This window comes from Myotis brandtii, unplaced genomic scaffold (assembly GCF_000412655.1).
Source record: "Myotis brandtii unplaced genomic scaffold, ASM41265v1 scaffold399, whole genome shotgun sequence".
NCBI classification, from domain to species: Eukaryota; Metazoa; Chordata; class Mammalia; order Chiroptera; family Vespertilionidae; genus Myotis; species Myotis brandtii.
In genome coordinates, this window is record NW_005365325.1 from 750788 (window position 1) to 761776 (window position 10989).

The 10989-nt window shown below is 32.9% G+C and overlaps 1 protein-coding gene across 1 annotated transcript in view; it reads left to right on the forward strand.

The window, feature by feature from the left end:
* The window catches only part of DCDC1 (doublecortin domain containing 1), an 84296-nt gene extending 76439 nt beyond the window's left edge, over nt 1–7857 (forward strand). Inside the window, exons 8-9 of the mRNA XM_005873096.2 lie at nt 7280–7446; nt 7810–7857. Coding sequence (XP_005873158.1) covers nt 7280–7446; nt 7810–7857 — 215 coding nt within the window. The remainder of the gene's footprint in view (nt 1–7279; nt 7447–7809) is intronic.
* The last annotated feature ends 3132 nt before the right edge of the window (nt 7858–10989 follow it).

Consider the following 10989-nt stretch of genomic DNA (forward strand, 5'->3'; position numbering starts at 1 on the left):
GGATCTAGCTATATACTTTTTATTTTTTAAATTGGTATTAGTTGTGACTTTACAACATAATAGTACAATTTTGAGACATTTTACAATTAGATTGCTTTTGAATGTTACTTATATGTGTAAGTGCTATGTATATTTGATTTTGTTCCTGTTTTACTATGTTTTCTATTACATTATTTCCTACTGGGTCAAAAGTTAATTGGTGCCTCAGTTAACACACTTTGGGTTAAGATTTTCTGAATAGTAATTAAAATTATAATGCAAAAATGTGTCATTTATTACAGCAAGCAATTATAAAATGGCATTTCTAAAGGCCTTTACTTCTAATTTTTGTTGGTTTTATTTATTAAGTTTTATGCATTGTACTTTCCAAAACTAACTCTAAGATACTTCACATTTCTTTAAATTTTCCAAAAGTCGGTAATATGTATTCAATTATTATGTATTGGTATATAGACCATAGACACATAAAAACAGATTATATTTAGTTAATTCTGAACATTCCTTAAGCAACCTTAAGGTTGTACATATACCAATTTTTTTTTTACATTATTACTACATTTCAAATATTTTAAATGCCCAAGAAATTGAGTTCACAAAATACTTGTATTTTCAAAGGCACACACACACACTATTATTTTCGTTGAGGGGAAAGGCAAGACTTAGACAATAGAATCCTAGCTCATTTCTACTTGTATAAATCAAGTTATTTAAATAAATGAATTGTGTATGCTGACCTGTTCCACCAATGTGCTACTGGGGGTGTATGAAAAAAAGATGTGCATGGTGGTGGAAGTAGAAAGAGGCATAAAGCGTATTGGAAAACTACCAAATGTCCCCTGCAAATGGGCCCTATTCAGAATCAGTAAGCGTATGATGAGTGAAGTGGTTTTGAATATCGCCTTTAGATTCCATGCTGTTACAAGGCCAGCCCTGAACATGGCAACTCTTATTTCCACACACAGTACCTCTTCACTCTCAATTTAACCCCAAAATCTGATGAACCCATTACTCCATACTTGATTTCATGGAACAAGGAGTAGATATAGTTACAAATGATCAATCACAAGCCGTGAACCAAAGCAGCAAGGCATTAACAATTCACACCATTTCGGTCCACTTGCTCAAGCAGAAGATGTGCCAGCATATTTAATGCACAGCTACTTCGTTCAGTCTAAGAAAAGACATGACTCAGGCTGCATTTTCAAAATAGAGGAGACTTCCTAAGACTTCATACTTCCTAAGCCCCAGTGTCAACGTTCACCCACACATCAGCAATTAAAATAACCAGGTGTTCTGTAAAGGTCGCAATGTCTAAATTAAATTTTACTCAGGTAAAAACAGTATGACCTACGAAATCCCTCTCCCCAGTACATCCATCCCTGTTCTGTTTGATCCTATCCTACAAATCAATGTCTCTTACGGCAGTATTAAAACACTGTAGACCCCACAGGCAATATGCCGTCAGTTTGATAGGATCACTGAAAAACTAAAGCAGCTGTGAAAGATTGCTCTAAGTATAGCAATTGTGTACTTGTCATTTTGTTCAGTGGAGGAAAAATCCAAATTTGGGTAGGCATTGGTATTTAAGAAAACGACTGCTAAATCTTTTCTCCTAAGGACCTCAGGGACAATAAGATTTGACATATAGCATGTAAACAAAAGTACACAGCAGCTGTTAGTTTGGTTGTGTTGGAATGAAAACATACTGATATAAATCAAGCAACAATAGGAGACAGTATGCTCTCCGTCCTTCAACCTTCCCAGCAGACCATGCCTTTGAGTGGCATCTATTGGTTGCTTTGGGACCCAGAGTTTTTCAACTATTACCTGTGGCTGGGTAAGGAGCATTGAAACACACACATAGTTTGACACCAGCTCAGATTCCCTCTAGGCAAAGTTTCGGGATGGGAAGCACTCAAGTCTTAGTATCTTTTAAAAACTCACTTTGTTTCATTCAAAAAAGACTTTTTAGGAAAACTTCATTAAAAAATAAATTCCAATCGAATTCGTGGGAAATTTCCAAATGACATCCTGTTAACAATAGCCCTGTATTTTTGAGACTGAGATCTAAAACTTGCTGCCAAAGAGCATGTAGAAATTTCTTTGTAGATAATTATGCTCTGGGCAGTGCTCTTTTTATCCCGCCCCCCCCCTATAGTCTCATGTATCTGACTGAAATGTGAAAATTATAATATTTTTTTAAAAATTATAATATTATATAAATTATGATTCTGGATATTTAATTGGCATGAATTTTAATTTATAACTGGAAGCAGGTTATTAACGACTTTGACAATTTCCAATGCTTTTTGAAACGATATTAATAAAAAATCATCTTTTTAGCTTTCCATAGTAGACTCAAATGTACTAGATATAGTGTCTCTCTTCAAATGAGATGTTGACAAGAGCTATTTGTTCCCTAGGTATAGAAACTGGTAGATCATTCCAGTCTATATCTATTTGGTAAGTTCCATTATGCTCTCTTTAGAGGAATTTTTGGCTCCTTGTCAGAAATCCTTGTTCTGTTCCCATTATAAATCCAAATAAATTTAAGCTTCTTATCAGTGATGAAGTGGTTTTAATATAAAGTCTTCTTGAAGGCTTAACAGTTTATTTTCTTATGAATAGCATTTGAACTCATTGTGTTTGGAGTTCTTAGAGGGAATTACCTTTATTATTTAAAATAGCTATTTTGACCTTAATCTAATATTAATTCTATGTTATTTAAGTTTCATTGTGTGTCTTTTCCCATGGTAGCATGATTTATGACAGGGTAGGATAAAGGACATAAAGATTTCCCAAGGACTTTTAAAATACCCACCTCTGGCCGAAACCGGTTTGGCTCAGTGGATAGAGATAAAATACCTACCTCTGGCCTTCTCGTGTCTAGTTAATGCTTCATTACCAAATCATATTTGTTTTCTTCTTATATTCATTTTCCTCCTAGTCTTCAAAATAATTTTAAATGGAAAATTAAAATAAAACCATCATACATACATACCTTAAATTTGCTTCAAAATTCTGGTATATTTACATTTATTTATAAAATTTTGATCATATTTTTATCCTACTAAAACTTATCTAAAAGACTTTCCACAGTATATTTCTAAAGTATATTTCTAAATTATATTTATCATCCAGTAATCATTTATTGAGCACTGCTTTTACAAAACTGAAAAATATCAACACCTAAAACCACAAAGGGTTAATGATTTACTGGAGGATGGAATTGGAAGGGGAGAAGTAAGGACTAATACAAATCAATAAGGGAAAAATAAAAGTATAAACAAAGCTCTGGGAATCAGAGGGGGTAGCAATTAATTAAAGCTCTTGGGACTTTTAAATAAATAAATAAATAAATAAATATATATATATATTGATTTCAGAGAAAAAGGGAGAGGGAAAGAATGATAGAAACATCAATGATGAGAGAGAATCATTGATCAGCTGCCTCCTGCACGCCCCCTACTGGGGATTGAGCCTGCAACCTGGGCATGTGTCCTTGACCGAAATCGAACCTGTGACCCTTCGGTCCACAGGCCTATGCTCTATCCACTGAGCCAAACCAGCTAGGGCTCTTAGGACGTTTTGCCAGAGGACATAGTGTTTTATATGAGCCTTGAAGGATGAGAATATATTAACAGGTAGAAAAAAAGGAGGAGATGTAAAGGAAATGGAATAGCATGAGTGAGAAAAGTATAGGTTGATGGTTATGAAATTGATATAGCTACTACTTTTAATCATATGATCTATTTACCCAATATGCTCAGTACTAACTCTAGCTAGTGAAGTTACTCTTTTTGGTCACATGATTTCATTTACCCAGCATTGTCAATTTTAACTCCAAATCCATTGGAACTATCAGGTTAATTTCAAAGTGCCCTATAGTGGTAACATTGTATAAATGTATAAGCAAAATGTGTAAAAAGTGATCATCCATATAACTTTTCACCTTTACAGTGGTAGAAATGATCTCAATGAAATGATCACATTTGACTGATCTATACATGTTGATAAATTTAAGGAGTGATTCATTTCCAACCATTTATCTAATAAAAATGTCGAGGATTTGCTTAATGAAAATATTGAAATTATAGAGAAGCAAAATTCTTGTCACAGTCATGTAAATAGGAGAAAATAGGGAGAACACCCATAAGAAAGACTTCAACCGTAAGGGAAATGCTGTATGTGGCTATGCACACAAATCTTGATGGAACATAGGAATAGGAGCCAGCTAACCTTGAATGAAGCATTATTTCTGAGTAGCAGTTTGAAGGAGAACCTCATGGTTTGGCAGGACACACAAAATAATATCTCGGAGTTCATTTTCTGGGAAAGACATTTTTTTCATTATGTATATATTGTGGGTTTTGCTAGCCCATAGAAACATCTAGGTTTACGCTCTTTCCAAGGTTGAAAAGTATTTATGATTATCCTTTCTAAACCATTGCTCTTATTTCTTGCAAATCCTTATGCAATAGTCTTCTTTAACAGAATGAAATTTTTTGCTTTAGAAACAGAGAAAAGGAGAATTCTACATGAAAGAAAGAAAACCTTTGGTTAATAGTTCTGAGTCTTCTTTGGTATAGAATAATATGAATATTAATTAAAATGCTTAAGAATAATTGTGACCTTAAAAGCTATAGTTGGGGTTGAAAAGTCAAGTAAAGTTTTTAAATCAAATTTTCTATTATGTTTTATAACTATCATGTTAGGCCAATGCTTTTTTAAGGAGAGTTCTTTAAATGGTTAATAAATTTTATTTTTTTCTATTTTTTCAGTATATTAACATTTATACTTCCTTTCTAAGTGCTTAGGCGTATCATTTTCTTATGTTTTCTGTACCTTCCTAGTTAGTGGAAACATTGTTTGTTCTTGGAGTGTGCTTTGTCTTCCTTTTCAAGAAGATCATCAAAGTTACTAGTTTGCAGCTTCCAAAAAGAAAGAGCCTTCTAATCCCTAGTTCAGAGGCTAACCTTTATTAGCACTCTCGTGGTTATAATGAGGACCCTGCTTCCAGCAGGGAGATTCTGGAATACTGAACAGATTATTCAACAAGTTCAGAGCAGATTCTGAAGTCCCTTATAAAACCTGCTTGTGAATACTGCTTTCTTTGCTTTACTGTTTCTGGTTTCCACAGTATTCCTAATTATATAAATCATGTGGAGCATGGGAGCTATTTCCCATCCAATATCAATTCTGACACAGCTTGCATTTTGATATAATTTGTGTGGTGTGTTTTTTTCTAAGCTGTATTCTTTTTTCTTAAATTCTTATGGAGGTTTCAAACTCTGAAAAAAGCAGTTTTGTGTTAGAAGACCTCTGAAATTTTTCTTTGGAATCCCCTGGTCTGACATAAAGAATTTGAAAGTTATTTTGACACAGGCATAGATGAATAAGGCTAAAAGGGTAGAGAATCTGATAAAATTTTCTTAGGTTTAAATTCAAGATTAAATCTAGGATGTAAATTACTCAAGTTTATTATCTATTTCTTAACTTGTTTAACTTAATTAACAGCTACTCATGTATGCCTTTCCATGCTCAAAACTGTGCTATGTTCAATGACTGTACCAATTAAAAGTATACAAATTAAAATCTAATAATACACAGTAATATATGAATGTGTAGCAGTTAACTAAAAGCACTGATAATTCTGAGGCTAGGTTTCTTTAGGAAAAATTGTAATCAAGATGGGTTTATATTATACATTTTTTTGAAAGATTAAAGAGTTATGATCCTGAAAATAAGTTTCTTTTACTTTTTATTTCTTGTATAATATGTGTGATCTTATATATTTTTAAAAAGTTTGAGGTGTTTGTTTTGATAAAATTTATAGAGAAATTCAGTTGCTCTAAGAGTATAAGGTGGTTTCAATATGTGGATTTTAGGAATTTATTGTTAGGCTGGGTAAGTGAATTTCATGCTCATATCTGAAGATGTCTAAATAGTCATTGGGTCATAATTTCCTTTTAACTTTATTTATAGTAGTTTTAGAAAAATCTTAAACTCTATTTCCAATGTTCTTCTTAGTGCTGAATGTATTAGAAAGAATTTAAATTGTACCTTGGTAGAGAGTTGCAGAACTTAGTGCCATCAAATGCAGAACTTTTTTACTAAGAGCAAAATTCAGCAGAATACCAGTAGCAAAGGCCATTTGCATAACTCAGTTGCTCAGCAGCTCAGCTGAACCTAATTGTAATTCAATTTCCAGATTGCTAGCTCAGCCTCTCTGCATAAAATATGCAACATATAACATAACCAATGGCATGGACCTGTCTTTGCTGATGATCCATTCAAATTCTTTTTGAGTAAAAACATGTATCAGAATAAGGAAGCCAAGCTATATAGTTATTTTATATGTTTATGTTGTGTTACATGTATACACCAGTAAAGTTCAAGTAAAAGAAAAAATATATATGTATTTCTCTAGGTTCCCAAGTGTGCCTAAAATATTTTTTTATTTCTTTATTTCTGCTTTTCTAGAGGGAAATTAAATCCTGAAAAATGTTATCTAGCTGCCATGTTATTTGACTATTTCACACTAGAAAGACTTCATAAGCTAATCGTGTGAAAAAGTGTATAAACATGTCTGTTATGTCCTTATGGATGTTGCAATACAGACCCACAAGTAAATATCTCTGTTTACAAAGCGCACACTGGAATAGCTTTCCCAAATCTTTCACCAGCTTATAGCCCCCAAACTTAAAAACAAAAAGGTCTGACAAACTGCTTGCTTAAGAGTCTCCCTTTAACTTTTAAACAGCCTTGCCACCCTGTTTTATGGGTTATTTAAGCAATAGCAATGGAGAGTTGAGTAGGGTGGCTGATAAAGGTATATTTTATGAATAATTTCCAGATGTGATGTTTTAGGGATATAGACTCCTCTACGGGAAGCTATACACAGAAACAACATGGATCTTACCATTTTATCAGGACAATGCAAGTAGGTTTCAGCAAGGTTGGTTCCAACTCATCTGTGATAAATGAGAAGATAAGGCAATCAGTGCACACCATGACACTCTGTGCAGCTAGTTAGGCACACTTCAGAACTATTCAGGTGTGCTCACACGCTTATGAGTCTTGCATGGGGGGTGTCTCAATATAAGTACATCCTTCATGGTGGCCACTAGTTATGCAGGAATTGCCTCTCTAAGACTTAACCTAGGTCAGATATAAATAATAGATGCTAAGAGTTAGCTCTGCTATTGGGGCTCTGTGTTCCAGGCAGTGTATTTCCGTCTGGTCAAAAGAATTTATTTTCCCTTATTTTCTTGCATAGTTCCTCTGCTTGAAAAATGCTTGCAAAATTCCATCACACCTTTGCGGGGACCAGTTTGGGTCTCTAAGGGAGAAGGTTTCAGCCCCTCAGGAGCTAAGATATACATCCAAGGAGTTCTTTTGGCCTTGTACCAACGCTTAAAGTCTGCAAAAAAATACTATAAACAGGTGAGTCACCCCTCTTTAAAAACTGCTTAATTTTGTGTTTTAAAATGTACTTGATTGTATAGGAGCAATGATTGGCATCGTGTCATAAAAGAACTGTGACATGTATTTTGTGAGCTCAGTGCCTGTTTGAGAGCCAAAATGCTTCTTCTGTAATCCTGAAGCCAGCAATAATGGGACTAATTGTATCTGTCTTTTGCTATGGGATGTCATATGTCTCATCTTTTCTTGCTACATACTGTGCAAAGCAAAGGCAACTTCTTATGTGGAAATTCTACAGGCAGTTACTTTAAATAAGAAAATGAATAGCTCGTAAATTATTTGAAGGTTTAAATGTTCAGCCTTTTTTTTTTCTTTTTTCCCCAGTATGCAATCAGAATTGCTGTTGTAGAAGTTGGGCTAAAATATAACTAATTGTATTCTGGGAAATAAAATGGTAAATTAACTTCATGTCATGTGTAACTTACTCATTTATGCTTATTTAATTTGTATGTTTCTGAACCTGAAAGTATAGAAATAGAATTAATGTATTTGAATTAGGTTAAAGTAAAGTTTCTCCTCTAATTTCTAAATACCCAATCCATAATTGTGAGTGTGTGTGAAGACTTTGATATTTTTATAATTACCTACAGGGACTCTGACTTATTTCAAAGTAGAATTCACGTTGCAAAGCAGAATGATTGATGACATTTAAAAAATAAAAATGGAGTTGCCATATTTTTAGAATCCTTTTTGCATTTAATCTTAAGTCAAGTATACATTTTACCACGTTAAATAAGAGCTAGGTTTTACATTTCTAACTGGGAGGTTTCAGTTTAGAACTGGGCTCATTATCTCAGGTCACAAGCTGCTGAAAAATGAATATTTTGAAAGCATCATGGTATTATTCTCTGTGTACTGGGGGAGGGGAGGTGGGAATAAGATCCAGTCTCAGTGTTCACACAGCACCTCCTGCTGTCTGGTTGGGAAAAGAACAACTTGTATTGACTGGAGGAAATTCTTGAACTAAGGTGTCCAGAACTAGCAAGAAACAGCTTCCCGTAAGAAACTTTTATTCTCAAAATTCAATTGGTTTGCCTGGCTAATAAATTTCAGTGAACCCATAAATGAGATGAATAATTATGATGGATAAGGCTATTTATTATAATAAATACGAAAATGTAAAAATCCAATCTTATTTTTAATACTTTGTTAAGCTGATATATATAAAAACAGTGTAAAATATATTTGATTGTATTTAGATTAAATTACTTTAACTAAAGTATTATTTAACCTTTATGATACAGTATTATAAAATGGACTTAACCAATTTAATTACAGTCATTTATTTGGTATTAAATGGTTTTATTCCACTAATTAGTTTAAAATTATTTAATGTTAAAGAAAACATGAGACCATCCTCCAATGCAAGGAAAGCACTGTTTATATCAAACCTAAAAAGAACTTAAGCATTTTCTAAATTTTATTAAAAGTCAGAGTGTCATATATTAAAAAAAAAAGCTCAGAAAGTAGATATGGCATGCTTTTTTCTTCCACTGTCTTCAATATTTAAAATTTAAATAGAGATAAACATTTGTATGAGATTGAAAAATTTTCTGTGTATTGTAAGAAAAGAAAATCCTTTAAGACTTGCTGTTTTGAATGTAAAGATTTCATTACTACTCAAAATTGATGAAAACACATTTATTAAAATAAATATTACACATACATATGAACAAAATTAACATTTTAGCACCTCGGAAATTGTCTATATTATCAACATTATGCCAAATTTAGAAATATTTAAAACCTTAGGTTCTTTGCCATTCATAAATAAACCTTTTTTTTCCTTTCGCTAAGTTGTTATAACTTAAAGCTTTTCACTCAATAGTTTTAGTATGATATTTGTTTAAATTGTATTTTTAAATATAAAAACGGGGGGAAAGAAATAGATATTTGCATAGTATGCATTTCATGCACATTTCTATTTCTTTTAGATATTCTCAATTATATGTATTTTTGAATCTCTTTTGTATTGTTATATTATGACTTAATTTAAAATTTTGCAGTTTAGAAAGATTACTGTAGTAGGACCATTATCAGGTCATGGAGTGGTGAAGTGTTAAACCAGGCCACAGTTTTATTTGTCAGTAGGACTTAGCAAATATTCCTCTCAGCATTAATGAACTTTATTTGAACTGCATTTACTTCATTTGACCTTAGGGACAGCCTTTTCTATTTAGCTTTAGAGAAGATCGTGTTAAGAAATCCCTAGATAGAGAAAATGGAGATGGATGATGGTTCCGATTCCCTTAATGAATCTAAGCTTATAAATTTTAGGGTTATATAAACGCTTAATATAATTTCCATTTATTTCACTTCTGAGATCATATATAAAAAAACAATATTGTTTTGCTAGGATTCTCTTAAAAGATAGTAGACTTTAAATTGCTGTTTTAGAATCAGGAAATTTCTGCTAAGTAAACTCTTATAATATAGCTTTAAAAGAAAAGTCAGAACTACTGTATTTATGTTTATGAACTTAGTCATTTTTTTAATATTTATCTTTAACTTGGCTATTATAGCATGCAACCGAATTAAGCCCATTTGTGTGGTCTTAAATATATACGGATTCATGTATATCAAATGCGATATATTTAGGACAGCATAAAGTCACTTACTCTCACATTTTCACATTTATTTTCTTAAAAGTGGAAACATCTTAGAAATTGCTCAGATCTAAGCAGAATCTATTTAATTTGTAATTTTTGAAGTAGCATAAATGAGTTCATATAAAATGCAGTTAACACTTTCGGAGACAGGGCCTGCTCCATCTCATTAGCATTCTTGTTATGTAGTGGTGCTGTTGGTGGGGGTGTTGAAGTAGGAATGCCATTGTGTCGAGTTCCAGTGTTTGGGGACAAACACTGCTGTGGAAGGAACGTGTGAAAAGGCCACAGTCCTGTCAGTGAATGAGGAAGGCTGTGCTTTCTGTGTGCTTCAAGCAGGGAAGCTGTCATTCATAGGCCTAACACAGCTAACCAGAGGCCAAAACACAAGCCTGCACTACCTTTTAAAATGATATTAGTGATTTTTAAACATGATCTTCTTTATTTATGATCCTACATAGAGCTTTTAGTTGCTGTCAGTAAACAAAATATGTGTCAGTCTGTTCAGAAACACTGTAGAGATGCATAAAAGTCCATGGAACTGTGCCAGGAGGCTATATAAATAATGATTCGGAGTGGCTGATCTTTAGTTCAAACGTGATTTTGGGGAAACATTCATTTCTGGGAATGTCTACCCAATTTTGATACTGCTTTGATTCTTTTTTTTTGCTCCCGCAACCAACAAAATTCTTGGAGACTTTTGTGTAATGAATGCATAGCACTCTTCTTTTAAAATACCAGTTTTTACAAGAGCTCATAAACATACAATTCTAATCATTTAAAGTGTTTACAGAATAGCCTAACAGTTGTTATAGATTGCATAATTTCTGAAATTCACAGAAACAAAGGATAGCTAATTATAATATCATAACAACCACAATCTTAATTTTGAAAACAC